Raw genomic sequence first — 14,804 nt, 5'->3', positions numbered from 1 at the left:
GGCTGGGTCTCCAGTGGGCGCACACTCGAGAGAAAGCCACACACTGATTTTCTCTCTCTCTCTCCTTCCCTTCCCCTCTCTCTAAAAATAAATAAATAAACTATGTCTTTAAATTAAGGTCAGGTTTTAGAATTTTACTAGTTAGCAGTAGAAGCAAACTGCTTGAGGGAATCACGGTCCAAATCATCAACCTCCCTGTGCACTCTTTCATTATATTGCACGGCCTAAGAAGATGCCTGCAGTAAATGTTCAAAACTGGTTCTCCTTTTCCACCTACTCTTTCCCACACACCCTTTCCCAGTTTACAAAAGAAAGGCATGTCTCTCACCCATCCTAACTCATGATACATCACCTTGGGAGTAAAGAAAAAAATCTGATTGTACCAAAGACGCAAAGGCACTGTAAGCCAGAGATAAATTTTTGAGTCTTTCTTTATTTTATACTCATGGGTGTTAGGGGCAAAGCTATGTGTTAGAAGTAGATACACTGGCTCATGTTGAGATGTTCTGAATCCTGGTACATAGCAGAATTTACCACGACTTTCATTTCAAGACCTTCCCTCTTCTTCATACTTCCTCTGGCTGTGGAGGAAGAGTCATAAGAACAAGGCAAAGAGAGATTAAGTAAGAAATACTGATAACATCACCTTACTTTATCTAGGCAACAAACTTATGCATAGCTCTATACCTGATCTATTCATCTGTGACTTCGGCTGCATCACAATAGGCTAGGGTGTGTCTTCAAGTAAAAGGAATACATTGAAGATAAATTGGTGTTTTATATTTCCTCAAATAATTTAGAAGAAATTGTTTCATTCATTTACCCCCCACCCACCTCCCCCACAAAACTGAATATTGTAAATCCATATTCAGTTTTCTCAGTTCACAGGTTTGCTTGCCACTCACCGATCATTAAAATTCTATTGTAAATCAGCTACTTAAGAAGGTCATTAATACATTTTTTGGCTCCACAGTTAACTAGTAGCTGGAACCCGGCTGCGAGATGGACAGGCCACTGTGATAGCTCTCTGACCTGTGTGGTCCGGGGTGCTCTGAGCATGTCCCGCGGAAGGCCGCTGGCGCCACCCTGTGGTCTGCACATTGAGACCTGAGTTTGTTAAGGAGGCCGCCAGGGGGCGCGCGTGTGCAAGGACCCAGCTGAGCAAAACTGGCAGGCGCACCCTTTCTGCAATCTCCCCCAAGACCCCGTGAGGAATTCTGGCTTCATTAGAGCGGGTTGGGGCAAGAATAGGTGCTAGAGTGCGTTGGCGGCATCTGCTGTGCGGGCAGAGAAAAGCGAGGGGTCGCAGGCATCCGATTCCTTCCAGTACTGAAAAGAGCTTCCAACTCTGAGCGCCCCCCCCTCCCCCGCCCCCGAAATCTTGCCTTGTTACTAAGGCCAGGCAGGTGTGAGAAGCCACCTCCTGAGTGGGCTGGGTCCGCAGCAACAGGAAGGAAATATTGTAGGAAGCCATAGGCAAGGGCTGCGGCCTCTGGAACCATGCAGATGAAAAACCCCAACCTAGGCCAGGGCCTGGGCGGGGGGAGGGGAGAGGGGGACGGGGCGGGGGCGGGAGGAATCCGACCGGCCATCTCGCGCAGGGTCTGCTGGGAGGTGCAGAGGGAGTAGGTTGAGCGCTCAGTCTGGCCTCCGCAGAAGCCCGGCCTGGGCTACCGCAGCAAGGGGAAGGACCGGGACCCAGGATCTGGGCCCTAGGGGAGGGACCACAGAAAGAGGCGGCCGGAGGCATCGGCGGCAGGGTGGGAGCAGGTGAAGCGTGCGGGATGGCAACCCAATCAGGTACAGGCCAAGTTCCTACTGGTCCTTCCACCATTTGATCCCCGGGCCGGCAGAGGCAGCAGGCCAGTGTGCAGGAAGCCTCCAGGCTCTTCAAGGGCTGCTCTGAAATGCACTGGGGAACCATGGGGCTTCTCTCTCAGGGGTACAAGGCCTGTTTTATCCCAGATGACAAGTTTCCAGGACTGAGAACAAAGGCCTGGAGGAGACTAATGCAGCTAGTAGGGAGGCGGGTGGGTGGATGAGTTTGGGGGATGGAGGCGAGTTCTTCCTCTTTGCCCTCAGATTTAGCAGGGACGATACCCAGGGCCGGTTGGACCTACTCAGGCTTCATCTGAGAGGCTCCTGGTTCACCCTGTAAACCCCAGGGCTTCCCGACCTAAGCAGAACACCCCAGAGTAGAGTTTTGGAAAACAGGCCACTGGTTGTGAGGAAAGTGGATCAGTTGTTTCTCCTGTTGCAGCCCCCCTAGGGAGAGCCCTAAAATTCATTCTGGGACCACAGTAGTTTCTACAAGAGTGCAGGCCCATCCCGAACACTCAGAGGATTCCTAACAGGAATGAATCCCTGAAGTGGCTCACCTGGTTTGGGGAAAACAGTTGCATTCACTCTGGGTCTTTCCTGGCTCCCTTACTCAGTTGGGAGAAACCTCTGCGCCTTCTGGACTGAGGAATTTCCCTGCCCAGGAGCCAAAGATGGCCAGACCTGCCTTGGGATTCCAAGCCACTGCTGGAAGGGGGGTTGACAGTCCCTACTGCCACCAGGCTTATTTGCAGACCCCCAGAGACAGGGGACAAACAGTTGAGAAGCAAGGAAAACAAATCCAGGTGGGAGGGAATGGTAGCTTAGATTAGTATGGTGGTAGTTGGGATGTTGAGAAGTGGTCGCATTTAGATTGCATTTTGTAGGAAGTGCCAAAAAAGCTTGCTGATTAAATGCAGGGAATGTGGGAAAGAGGAATTGGGAACAACTAGAGAGGAGTAGCAATAAGCAAAAGTTTTATATTGGACATCTAAGATTCCTATTTGACATTTTAGTTGCTCACAGAAGAATCCTGGACGAGAGATAAAAATTTGAGAATCATACACTGTATGTGGTGTTCAGAGTCAAACAAAGTAGAAGAGACAGTGAAAACAGAAAGTACAGATAGAAAACGGAAAAATGGTCTAAGGCTGAACCCTAGAACCTGCAAATCTTAAAGGACGTGTAAATGATTTAGCAGCAAAGGATGCTCATGAGGAATTGCTGATGAGGTAGAAGAAATGGAAGTGTCTCAAGAAAGAGTGATCAACTACATCAAATTCTTCTGTGATATTGGATTTGGAATGGGATTGCATTAAGTCTGTATATCTTTGGAGGGAGGGAGGGAGCATTGTTGTAATATTGACTTTTGTCATTCGTGAACATGACATAACCCCATTATTTATATCACTGTTAATATCTCACAACAGTTATAATTTTCTTTCTAAAAATTTTGTTCATCATTTTGTGGATTTCCAGGTTCGTCATTTTTGTGAGTGACTGTAAATGGTATCATTAGAAGCTTAAGAAGTAATTATTATCAGCCTCATTGTTATAATAGTGTAAAAACCAAAAGACCCTAAGAGAACTATATATTAAGCTTGGCAGGATGTCCAAAAAAAATGCTGTAAGTTTAAAATCGGGCCTCCATAACAAGGTTGTTTTTTAGGGTCAGACTTCTTCGTTAATGCAGTAAAATGGGGCCAACAGAACTGTTTGCTGTCCTTTCTCCAGTCCTCATTTCTTGCTTCATTTCTAAATATGGGGTCAAAATCCCCAAAGGGTAAGTAGCTCATCTCTCCCTGCCTTCCCCTCTCATCTCCCTATCACACTGAGCACGTAGTACTCCTTAACCCTTAGAGAGGATAGAAAATAAGTTGTGCAGAGGGAGCGTATGGTAAAGGGAGAGATTCCCAAACGTGTTCTGTGCGTTAATGGAGGTAAAATATCTCTAAGAAACACTAGAAATAATTGGTCTACACATTCTGGAGAAATAAACTTCCCACAGGCGGTGCTCTCGGAGAAGGTAATTTAACTTGAAGGAAGCATTGACAGGGTCCCCAGTAAAACAGCAGTCGGGTGGAGTGTGGCTGTGTCTTCTTCTGGAAGGGCAGAGTAAAGCCTTGGAGAGAAGAAATAGGTATTTACAACAAGGTTCTAAGTGCCATATTTATTTTAGAAAATAATCATTTTCTAACTTTAATTGAATCATATGTTAAAATTTCTTAGGCTTTGGACACAATAAACTACAATTGAAATCTTTACCCTACACTTAATAGCTCCTTACACTGCAGTTTCCTACCCTAATTATCTCTCATTCCACTTTGAAATCTTGTATTGTGGCCCCATGATATCTAATGTTTATAGATGATTTGTTTGTACCAAACACTTTTATTTAACTTGCAGGGGTTAACAACTTAATCTCTCAGTGTCATTGCCTCATAATACAAGCAGGTGGCTTTTCATCTTATTTCATTATCTTCATCAACTTTATATAATATAAATATTAATCTCTCCTCTCAAAGTCTGGTAAAATTGTCTGGGCCTGGTGCTTTTTCAAGGGTAGCTATTTGCCTATCTTTTCAGTGTCTCCTATAGCTATATTTTATTCAGATGGTCTATTTTTCTTAGGGCAGATTTTATTCATATTTTAAATATTTGTATATATTTGCAAAAATATCTATCAAACATACATACCAATTTCAATATCTTCTGTGTCTCATGTTGCTGATAGTTGCATAATGTTTCTCTTTCAGTACTAATTTACTGAAGAATTAACCCTTTCATTTCCTTTCAGAGAACCAGATTTTTGTTTTATCTCTTAATTCTACTTTAGGGGAGTGGGTTAGTATAATCTATTCCATTCATTTCTGTTTCTTTCCTCCTTTATTAGCTTTTCAGTTAAAAGCTTAATACACTATTTTTAATAGTTCTATTTCCCCATAAGTAAAATTTAAAGCTATGATTTTCTTCTGATCTCTTAGCATAGGTTTTAATGTATGGCGCTCTATTTTGAAAAAGTGTTTAATTTTATTGTGATATCCCCCTTTAACTCATGTGCTTTTCTTTAACAGTATACATCAGGGAGAGCATTTTCAGTTATTTCATTGCATTATGATTAGTAAATATGTCTTGCATGGTTTCAGCTTTTTCCAACACTTGTTGAGCTTTCATTTGCCATCTCACACATGGTTAGTTTCTACCAGTATTCCACGTGAATTTCGGAATTACGCACTTTTTCTATTTTACATATAGTTATGATTAATCTTGGTAACTGTGTTTTTCAAATCCTCTAGATCAATGAGTTTTAGTCAACTTGATCTGTCAGTCCCTGAGAAAGGTATATCTATACTAACATATAACCACTGATTGTTAATTTATTAAAAATTTCTGTATGCACATTCATCTGAATATACGCATGAGTGTTATGTCTAAGAGCAAACAATTTATGATCACTTACTGAATTGCTGCTTTGGGGATTGAAATATCTCTCTTCTAGTGCTTTTTATACATATACATATATGAGGTCTGTCCAGAAAAAGTCCAGCCATTGTTAATATAGTGAGAACGGTTGGTTTGCTCATCGATGAAACCTGGCAGCCAAGGAGAGTGGACTGGAATGCACATGCGTAAACAATGACAACTTCACTATACTAGTCAGTCAGATACTCTTGAGAGAACATGTGTACTGTGTGGCTGTCAAAATGAATCTACATCAAATTTTGCATTAAGCTTGAACATTTCCCCACAGAAACTATTTGGATGATTCCAAAGGCCACAGTGGGCAAATGGTGATTGGCAGCTTCATCACAACATACCTGCTCATTCATCACATCTCATGCAGAGTTTTTTTAGGAAAACATCAAATCACCCAGGTGACTCAGCCCCCTTACAGCCCAGATTTGGCACCCTGCAACTTCCGGCTTTTCCCAAAACTAAAATCACCTTTGTTGTTGGGGTTTTTTTAGTTTTTTTTTTGGTTTTTTAGATTTTATTTATTTATTTATTTTTAGAGAGGGGGAAGAAGAGAGGGAGAGAAACATCAATCAGTTCCTTCTCACTCCCAACTGGGAACCTGGCCTACAACCTAGGCATGTACCCTGACTGGTACTCAACCTACAACCTGTTTCACAGGTTAGCACTTTGTCCACCGAGCCACACCAGCCAAGGCTAAAGTCACCTTTGAAAGGGAAGAGATTTCAGACCATCCATGAGAGTGAGGAAAATACAATAGGGCAGCTGATGGCAATTAGGAGAACTGTGTGAGATCCCAAGGTGCCTACTTTGAAGGGGACTGAGGCATCATTGTGCTATGTATAATGTTTCTGGTATCTTCAATAAATGTTTCTATTTTTCATCATGTGGCTGGATATTTTTTGGACAAGCTTCGTATATTGTTTATATATATGTAAACCTATGCTTTTCTAACAACTTCTAGAATAATGATATCCATATCCTCTTCCTGAATATAATGTAATTCTTACCTAGCTTGTTCATTTCTCTTCACTCTTGTCAACCCATGACAAATAGCCTAGAATTTGAATTCCAGATTTAAAAAAAAAATTAATGAGGAGGGGTAGCCACACAAAAAGATGTCTGTATTTGAAGTCACTCTAATAGTTTTGAGTTCTTGTTTCTTCAAAACAGTAAGTAAAATGTGGAGCAGAGAACATAAATGTAAAATATTTTGTGATCACAGCCTTACCTAAACAAAAATCTTAAAATTCAAACTTGAATTACTAATCAAAACAGAGGAGAAATTTTGGTACAGATCTGATAGATTCAATAAATCGATGCTTCTCGTGTGGCCCTGATTATCACATTGATACCTGTATCTGACCTCACAACACTTTACATATATCATTTATGACACATTTCTTTTTAAATTTGTATTGCAGGTAATTTGGTATGTGTATCGTATCTTGTTAGTTGAACCTTTGATTCATCCCCATATCTTCCTCTTAGAATTTTTTCTTATTCTTGCTGGAATATAACTCCAGAAATTCTTTCAAAAGAGTCTTAAAAATTATCCACGCTTAAATAATAGTTTAATTGGATATAGAAATTTAGTTTCTAAATTATTTTCCCTAGATTAAAAAAAAATACTGTTTTATTACTTTCTCATGTATACAGCATTGCTGAAATAAGTCTGATATAAACTTGATTCCTGTTTCTTTGTAAGAATTTTCCCAGGGTGTCATCTCCTTAACTCTTGTGTTATGAAATTTAACATTAAGTCTCTAGGTGAAGGACCTTTTAATTTATCTTTCTATGCCCAGCATTTAATGGGACTTCACAGTCTGAGGATGTATGCAAATATGATTCTGTGAAATAGTCTTTAAAATTTTCCTGCAAGAAATTTTCTGTATGGCTGCTTAGGCTGTCCCTGCATAACTTTGGGGACACTAGTCACAAACTTTATAATTTAAATAGCTCTAATTTGAACACTGTTTGGTAGACCTGTGTGTTATTTCTTACATTATGTTTATTCTTTCCTTCTCACATTCTTATTGGATAAATTTTGTAACATCTGAATCTTGTTTTTGTAACATCTGAATTTTCTTTTCTTATTTTCCATCTTTATATCTTTTTGCATGCTTTTGGGGGAAGATTTTCTGGGCTTCATCTTTCAGCTCCCTATTTTCTTGTAGCTATTCCTATTCTATTTTGTATTCAATTCTGTTGTTGAATTTTTGTATCAATATCCACATTTTAAATTTCTAAGATCTTTAAATAATTGTTCTTGAACTTTTCTCCCATCTGCCAACTTTTTTTTGGTCAATCTTCTCTAAATTAGAGGTGGAAGATGGGAGAAATGCAACATGTGTTTGTACACGATCTTGAATTAGTAGATATTACCACTGGTACATCAGAGATGCAAAAACTGGCCTAACACTCAACAGGACTTCCCTACTAACAACAACAGCTAACACTGGAAATGTTTATTGTCGAGTTTAAGCATTTTTATATGTATTTACTCTTTACCTTTCATAAAAGCATTATGAAGTAAGAATTACTATTACCCCAATTTAAAGATGAAGACACAAACAGAAAAACTTGCCTTAATCTCACTGATAAAAGAGAAGGGCTACACTACAAACCAGGTGATTTGTCTAAAGAGCCTGCTTGACTTTTGCATCACTTTTAGGAAATGCACCCATTTAAAAAATGAAATATTTGTCTAAAAGTCATCACAGAAGATTAAACTGTCATTTTTAGAAATTTCTATACATACCATAGTCCACTGACTAGTCCTTAAAAAGATGACTTTACCAATCTGGATGACATTTGACCTGATCAGGCAAACCAGTTTCTACACTTCCACTGCTTGCATTCTGGGCCCATTATGTAAAGATCCTCATCTTTATTCCATTCCCCTTTTTTATCTGCTGAAATGCCCCTTCCCCCTCATCCTGCTTTTACAGCATTGGAAAAGCAGCACCTCACCCTAGGCTGCAAAAGCTCCACCCTAATCTCATGTTTTGGCCACAAACCTACATTGGCTGAAGGGAAGCTATAAAATGCCCTACTTTATCTCCCCTCTCAGGATTTTTAAATCTCTAACAGGAGTTTTAACTGGGTCAATTATTAAAGGTACTCAGAAGAATTTTCCAGCTTAAAGGAGCAAGAAAAAATGAAGGACAGTACTTATTGGCATACTTGAAAATTCCATCCTGAGATCAATTTGGGTTCTACATCTATGGCCTGGGCAGTCAGTCAAACTTTCAGTGAGAAAGTGTTTTATAATAGACACTGAGATAGACTTTGTGGAAGATTCTAAGTAGTCAAAGAAAACACAAGAAAAACAATGAAAAAGATAAGGAACAAGGCTACACGATTTGTGAGCTACATGATTTGTGAATTCATTGTGCAAAGAACAAAACCTTAAGAGAAAAGAACAGACTTCCCTGTGAACTAGAATGGGATGGGAAGGCTTTACAGAGAGATTTGAGCACGATTCTAAAGAACTAGCAGACTGATAGGGTTTGAACCGTTTGAAGGACAGCTGATTACCAAAAAAAAAAAAAAAAAAAAAAAAAAATGATGATAGAAGCACAAAGAGATGTTTAAGAGAGGTATAAAACGGAGGACTGGTGAAAAAGAGTAATTGAAGTTTTGGTCAGTTGGTAGGAGGCCTTTAGTTTCAGGATAAGGAATTAGGGTTTAATTTTAATGGATAATGACAGCTTTTGGTTAAGTGAGCAAATTGACAATGCTCTAACGCTTCAAAAAACTGAGAAATATTGTCCTAGTACTTGAGAGAGCATCTAGACTTTAAGATACTAGGTGAGACTAGACATAACTCTTTGACTGCGTAGATAGAACACCTTGGCCTCATTTCTTGAGTGAATTTTCCCATCATAAGATGACTCACTGAGAAGTCCAGTTTACCAGTGAGAATTATATTACAGTCCAATCTATACAACTGTTAACTGGATGTAAGTTTAAACTCCTAAATTGTAATTTAGTAAAATTCATTTTAAGCACAAGATTTCATGTAAATTCCTCCAAATTTGTCAAGAATGGCCTCATTTCAAGGCCTATCAAATCAAGTGAATTGGAAACTAAGAATTTCCTTTGCCTTGAGGGTAGATTTTATTTGGTAAAACACCAAACCTTTGTCAGAATTAGTCTTGAGTTATGCAAGTTTTGAACAAGAGAGGTCCTTAAAAGCTCACCCCACGTGTTAACTGTGGACTTTTGTACATCCTACCCTCAGAACCCAATTGAGAACAAAACACCTGGGGACACTAAAAGACGATCGCCCATTTCCGCCTCATCAGGAAGCTCCAGGGGAGGCACCTGGACGTCTCAAAGGCACGAAGGTGGTTCTTTTCCTGCAGAGATGGGAAGTCTGTGTACTGCTCAGCTTTCACCAACAGTATTGGCTGGGTAGGAGTGAGGGAAGTCTTAAAATAAGGACTAAGTAAATTCTGAAAGGAATTTGGTTCTCACACTACACAGGAGGGGACCAGATTGTTTACCAGCCATCCTAGGAATTACAGGATACTTACTATAGCAGCATCCTTGGCCTCTACCCGCTAAATTCAAGTAGTGAGCACAGAACCCCTTTCTCAAGTGATGACGAGCATGTGTCTCTGGTTATTGCCAGATGGCCCATGGAGTGGGGGACAAGATGCCTGGTAGTTACTGAGCAAGATAGGATAAGGTGGCTACATCTGTACTCATCGGTTGGACTTTTAGAAGCAGGTTAAGTGGAAGTCTCCATCTGTAGGCGGTAGAGAAAAGCTTCAGCACCTATTTGAAGAGCACACTTAGGGACACGGAGCGGCAAGAGCCCTCACCACTCAAAGGTTGAAACGATATACTCCGGGTTCTGTGCACTTCTACTAAAATGCCAGTTAAGTGCCGACCACTTAGAACAAACCACTTAATACCACTAAGACTCATACCACTAGGCACCACTGAACTACAGAAGATTCCCTAGTTTTAATTAGCTAAGTAGCCTTTATCACAGTCCCAGGCTTACCCTAAGACCCAACCAAATACCCTGACCACGAGCCCGACCCACTTATCCAACAGCTTACCAATCTTACAAGCGTTTACAGCTACTTCTTGAAATTGAAGTGGCTCTGAAAAGAGCCTTTGGGGTAAAAAGTAGCTGTTCTATTATGGTTCCTGCGCACTATTACTTCGAGCTGGTGTACTTGGTGACCGCCTTGGTGCCCTCGGACACGGCGTGCTTGGCCAGCTCGCCGGGCAGCAGGAGACGCACAGCCGTCTGGATCTCCCGAGAGGTGATGGTGGAACGCTTGTTGTAATGCGCAAGACGGGAAGCCTCGCCGGCGATGCGCTCAAAGATGTCGTTGACGAAGGAGTTCATGATGCCCATGGCCTTGGAAGAGATGCCGGTGTCCGGGTGAACTTGCTTCAGCACTTTATACACGTACACAGAATAGCTCTCCTTCCGGCTGCGCTTGCGTTTCTTCCCATCCTTCTTCTGCACTTTCGTAACAGCTTTTTTAGAGCCCTTCTTGGGAGCAGGAGCTGACTTTGCAGGATCCGGCATTTCCACGAGAATCAAACGCCACTCACCAGTAGAACCAACCGCGAGTACAACAGAGTTAGCTGCGCGCTTCTTATAGAGCCTACATGCAAATGAAGACTCTCACAGTACTGAGTTTTCATTGGTTAACTTCCAACAGTGGCGTCACAGAGGTGGAGCTCATGTAAATAAGATACTGCTCGCTTTCCCTCAGTGGTCATTAAACAAAAGTCTTGTTAGCCAATCAAAATGTCCCACTTCACACTAACCAGTAAATTATGTCAAGTGATAGTTTCTAGTTTGGGGGCCTTGTTTGCTATTGGCTTTCACTTTCCAGGTAGACTAATTTATGGAAGGGATCTGCAGCGCCGGCTAGGCACGTTAAGTATCTTAGTCTTGCAGTTTTGCTCTGTGCATTTTATTTTAAATTTCCAGGCATTATTTCCCTGAAGTTTCCATTTTGGTTTATGCCACCTGTATTATGCAGTGAGGAACATACTAAAGTAAAAATTGGACTTACATACTTCTTAAACGACCAATAAAAGGCTTAGTAATGTAAGTAACTGGTCTCTATTCACTCCCGTCTTCGGGATCTTACGCATCTACGAACCCATTACCATGTCTCTTACCCCATTCTTACTAGTTAAAATCCTAACGAACTACCTGGGAAACAAGGATTTTAACCTAACATCCAGCATGGCTCCAGAAACCACAATTTAAAACCCAGAGAATCCGAAAATACTTTTGCTTTCCAAAAGATGTTAACTTATGCACTCATATTTATGCTAACATTGAGACAGCACCTCCGAAAATGTTACTGGTAGAACCAAATCAGGATTTTGATAAACGTACCATTACCCACAACACTGGGGTATGATGTGATACGGCGTAAGTGAAAACCCGGTACAGCACTTTTCAAGAAAACGTGGGTGGCTCTGAAAAGAGCCTTTGGATGTTTGCTTAAGCCGGCATTTTAAGCCCGCTCCCCACGGATGCGGCGAGCCAGCTGGATATCTTTGGGCATGATGGTGACGCGCTTGGCGTGGATAGCGCATAAATTGGTGTCTTCAAAGAGCCCCACTAGGTAGGCCTCGCTCGCCTCCTGCAGCGCCATGACGGCCGAGCTCTGGAATCGCAGGTCGGTCTTGAAATCCTGCGCGATCTCGCGTACTAGGCGCTGAAAGGGAAGCTTGCGGATCAGCAGCTCGGTCGACTTCTGGTAGCGCCGGATCTCGCGCAGCGCCACGGTGCCCGGGCGGTAGCGGTGCGGCTTCTTGACGCCGCCTGTGGCCGGTGCGCTCTTACGAGCCGCTTTGGTGGCCAGCTGCTTCCGCGGGGCCTTACCACCGGTCGACTTGCGCGCAGTCTGTTTAGTACGCGCCATGACGCCGCCGCTTTTATTCTACGTGGCCTAGACAAGCTTATTTATACACATAACCTTGCCTTGATTGGGCCAAAAAGCTACCAGGAATTTTCAGAACTGTGATTTCATTGGCTAGATTTCAATCCTTACTGGGATATTGTTACACTAATCTCTTTACAAAAAGATCTTCCCTTTAAGTTGGCATCATTCTTTTTCTTTTTAGATTTTATTTATTTATTTTTAGAGAATGGAAGGAAAAGAGAAAGAAGGGGAGAGGAACATCAATGTCTCCTAAGGGGACCTGGCCTGCAACCCAGGCATGTGCCCTGACTGGGAATCAAACTGGTGACCCTCACACTCGATCAAATGAACTATACCAGCCAGGACTAAATTGGTGTAATTCTTATAAGAGCACATTACAAAGTGGTTTTGCACATTTGGAGCTTATATTTTAACAGGTTTCTTAGAAATACAAGTATGCCCTCCCATGGACTAGTATAGGAGACTATTCTGCCTGGTGTGGGCCCAGCCCCCAGTGGCAAACATTTACTGCAAAATAACTTCCTAAAATCTGTGCTAAACCTTCCTAGGACCAGGGTAACTGGTTCAACCACTTTTGCCTTTTCATTTGCAAATATCCCTCTTCTGGGATGTGATTAATGGCATTGGTCCATTGTTTTCTGTAAAAGGTAACCATCTACAGCAACCTGTGCATAGTAAATGAGGACCATCATGTAATGTGCAGAGAAACCTAATAAAGGCCAGTCACTGCAAGAGCCAAGGCTTTGCTCCGCTTGAGAGAAGCTATGCTGTCCCTTTTCCTCCGCAGGACTCAGTAGTCTGTGTAAATGTCTCATTTCATCCATAATGACTCGGACACTGCGGGCCAGTGTCCACATCAGATTGGGTCACAGCCTGTATTTCCAGTCATGAGTTACTGTAATGCCTTTCCCACAGTTAATACTTACTCAGTGCCTGACACTGTGCTAAGCGCATTATGACTGAGGTTCAGCAAAACAATACTTAATGGAAGGAACCAAAAGTTTCAATTGCATTTACCTGACTTCAGAATCCGTGCAAGGCCTATGCTGACCTGGTGGAACTTGCCTAGTCTTCTGCCTTTCTGTAGCCTTTTCCCACTGGAATGCTGCTCTCTCAATCCATTTGAATGATCATGTAGGTGTTACAGATGAAACCCAAATCAAAGATAAGACCAGAAATGTTAATTCCTCCCTTACAGTGGTGAATAGTTTCTAAATGGCCCAATTACATTTCAGTCAGACTAAAAGTTAAAGACTCAAAACAAATTACTAAATTGCCCGCATATGTCCTTCACTACGGCATTTTCTAAGGCTTAAAAGCTTTCTCTATGAGGAAATTGAAGATCAAAGACCTTTTCATTATTTCATATGCTTTGAAGTATTGCTCAGAAAATTGCATGCCATAAAACAGCACTTATGTAAGGTTACCAATGCTTAAAGTTGTAATAAATATAAAATTTTGAGACAGCTGCCTGTTTTATTGAAAGAGCACTGAATCCAAACCTTGTAAAAACTCAAACCTGAGAACTAAAGCAAGCCAAAAAAGTTTACAACTTACCTTGAAGTCAATATGCATGATTATCTTCCCGCAGAAGTCAAAGTGAAATAAGTGATTGTGAGGGGATTTCCTGAACACTAAACACAATGTAGCAATTTGGTGTCTTTGTATCTCCACGAGCCCCTGGGGCAGTAGCAATCTCCTATTCTAGAGAAAAGATCTCCAATGTCAGGCAAAACTACACCTGATGTGAATAGCTGTTACGCCTTCCTGTGGTGGTTTGTAACAATGCCTTACATCTATAGAGCACAAATCAGTATTTTCAAATTCTTCTCTATGCACCATCACATTTAATCACAACTCTGTGAAATAGATGTTACTTTCCTCATTTTACAGATAAAGAAATAGCCTCAGAGAAATTATGGCTTGTCTCAGGTAGTAACCAGGCCTGCATAATATTCTAAAGTAAGAGAATGAAATGATAATGGATTTCCAGTTTCATCAGACTCGGGGTACCTTTTAAAACTCTGATGAACTTTCCTGTCATGTAATCACATCACTTAATGTGTCTCAAACTTCTTCCACTGAACTATTCCAATCAGAAGAAATTATGGCATCTAGATGACAGCCCAAAGCAGCGAGCCCAAATGTCACATTTCTTTGCAATGTTTTTGTTTTTGTTTTTGTTATTGGCAGGGGAGGCAGGGGTTGTTCTTTTTTCTAATGTATGCACTTTATATGGAAAAAAAAAAGATTCTCAAGCTGTGTATTCATATAGAATCCAAAAGTCATGGGATTTATTTTACCTTTAGGACATAGAAAAGAAAATCCCAAGACACTTTCTCTGGCTTAATAAAGGAATTGCATAAGAATTTTTACTCTTCAGAAAAGAGATGCAAATTTAAATATTAATTCCAGGACAAGATATCAAATACAATAATCAATCAGAATAGTCAACTTCTAAGAAGTATATGTGTTACTGGACAGGGACCAGCCTGGAGCAGGTCTGCCTCAGGCCGGCCTGTAGTGTGTGAGTTCTTGACTTTGTGTAGGAAAGACTTCACAACAGGAGTCCAG

The 14,804-nt window shown here is 41.3% G+C and overlaps 2 protein-coding genes across 5 annotated transcripts; both read right to left on the bottom strand.

The window, feature by feature from the left end:
• Positions 1-413: 413 nt before the first annotated feature.
• Positions 414-10,913, bottom strand: LOC119065728 (histone H2B type 2-F). 4 transcript variants are annotated; one of them, XM_053656073.1, is made up of 3 exons: positions 10,368-10,913; positions 688-3,940; positions 414-581 (listed from the first exon to the last, which is right to left on the bottom strand). In XM_053656073.1, exon 1 carries the CDS (start codon positions 10,847-10,849, stop codon positions 10,469-10,471), a length of 381 nt encoding a protein of 126 aa, XP_053512048.1. In that variant the 5' UTR covers positions 10,850-10,913; the 3' UTR covers positions 414-581; positions 688-3,940; positions 10,368-10,468. The 4 variants fall into 4 exon arrangements, with proteins under 4 accessions (XP_053512048.1, XP_053512046.1, XP_053512047.1 ...); XM_053656071.1 differs by having other exon boundaries at positions 10,368-10,451; XM_053656072.1 differs by lacking the exon at positions 10,368-10,913 and adding an exon at positions 6,303-10,360.
• Positions 10,914-10,997: 84 nt separating this feature from the next.
• On the bottom strand, positions 10,998-12,209 carry LOC119065719 (histone H3). The gene has a single exon (XM_037167855.2). The coding sequence runs from the start codon at positions 12,207-12,209 to the stop codon at positions 11,799-11,801; it is 411 nt and encodes a 136-aa protein (XP_037023750.1). The 3' UTR covers positions 10,998-11,798.
• Between the last annotated feature and the right edge of the window lie 2,595 nt (positions 12,210-14,804).

The sequence above is a fragment of the Artibeus jamaicensis genome, unplaced genomic scaffold (assembly GCF_021234435.1).
Source record: "Artibeus jamaicensis isolate MK-2021 breed Jamaican fruit bat unplaced genomic scaffold, CSHL_Jam_final scaffold_1689, whole genome shotgun sequence".
In the NCBI taxonomy this organism is placed as follows: Eukaryota; Metazoa; Chordata; class Mammalia; order Chiroptera; family Phyllostomidae; genus Artibeus; species Artibeus jamaicensis.
Note: the sequence above shows the minus strand (reverse complement) of the source record. Positions and strands in the feature narration are given on the sequence as shown.

What these genes read in the sequence shown, in the direction of transcription:
- LOC119065728 (XM_037167867.2), bottom strand. Translation starts at nt 1,924, where the DNA reads ATGGTTCCCCAGTGCATTTCAGAGCAGCCCTTGAAGAGCCTGGAGGCT.
- LOC119065719 (XM_037167855.2), bottom strand. Translation starts at nt 12,209, where the DNA reads ATGGCGCGTACTAAACAGACTGCGCGCAAGTCGACCGGTGGTAAGGCC.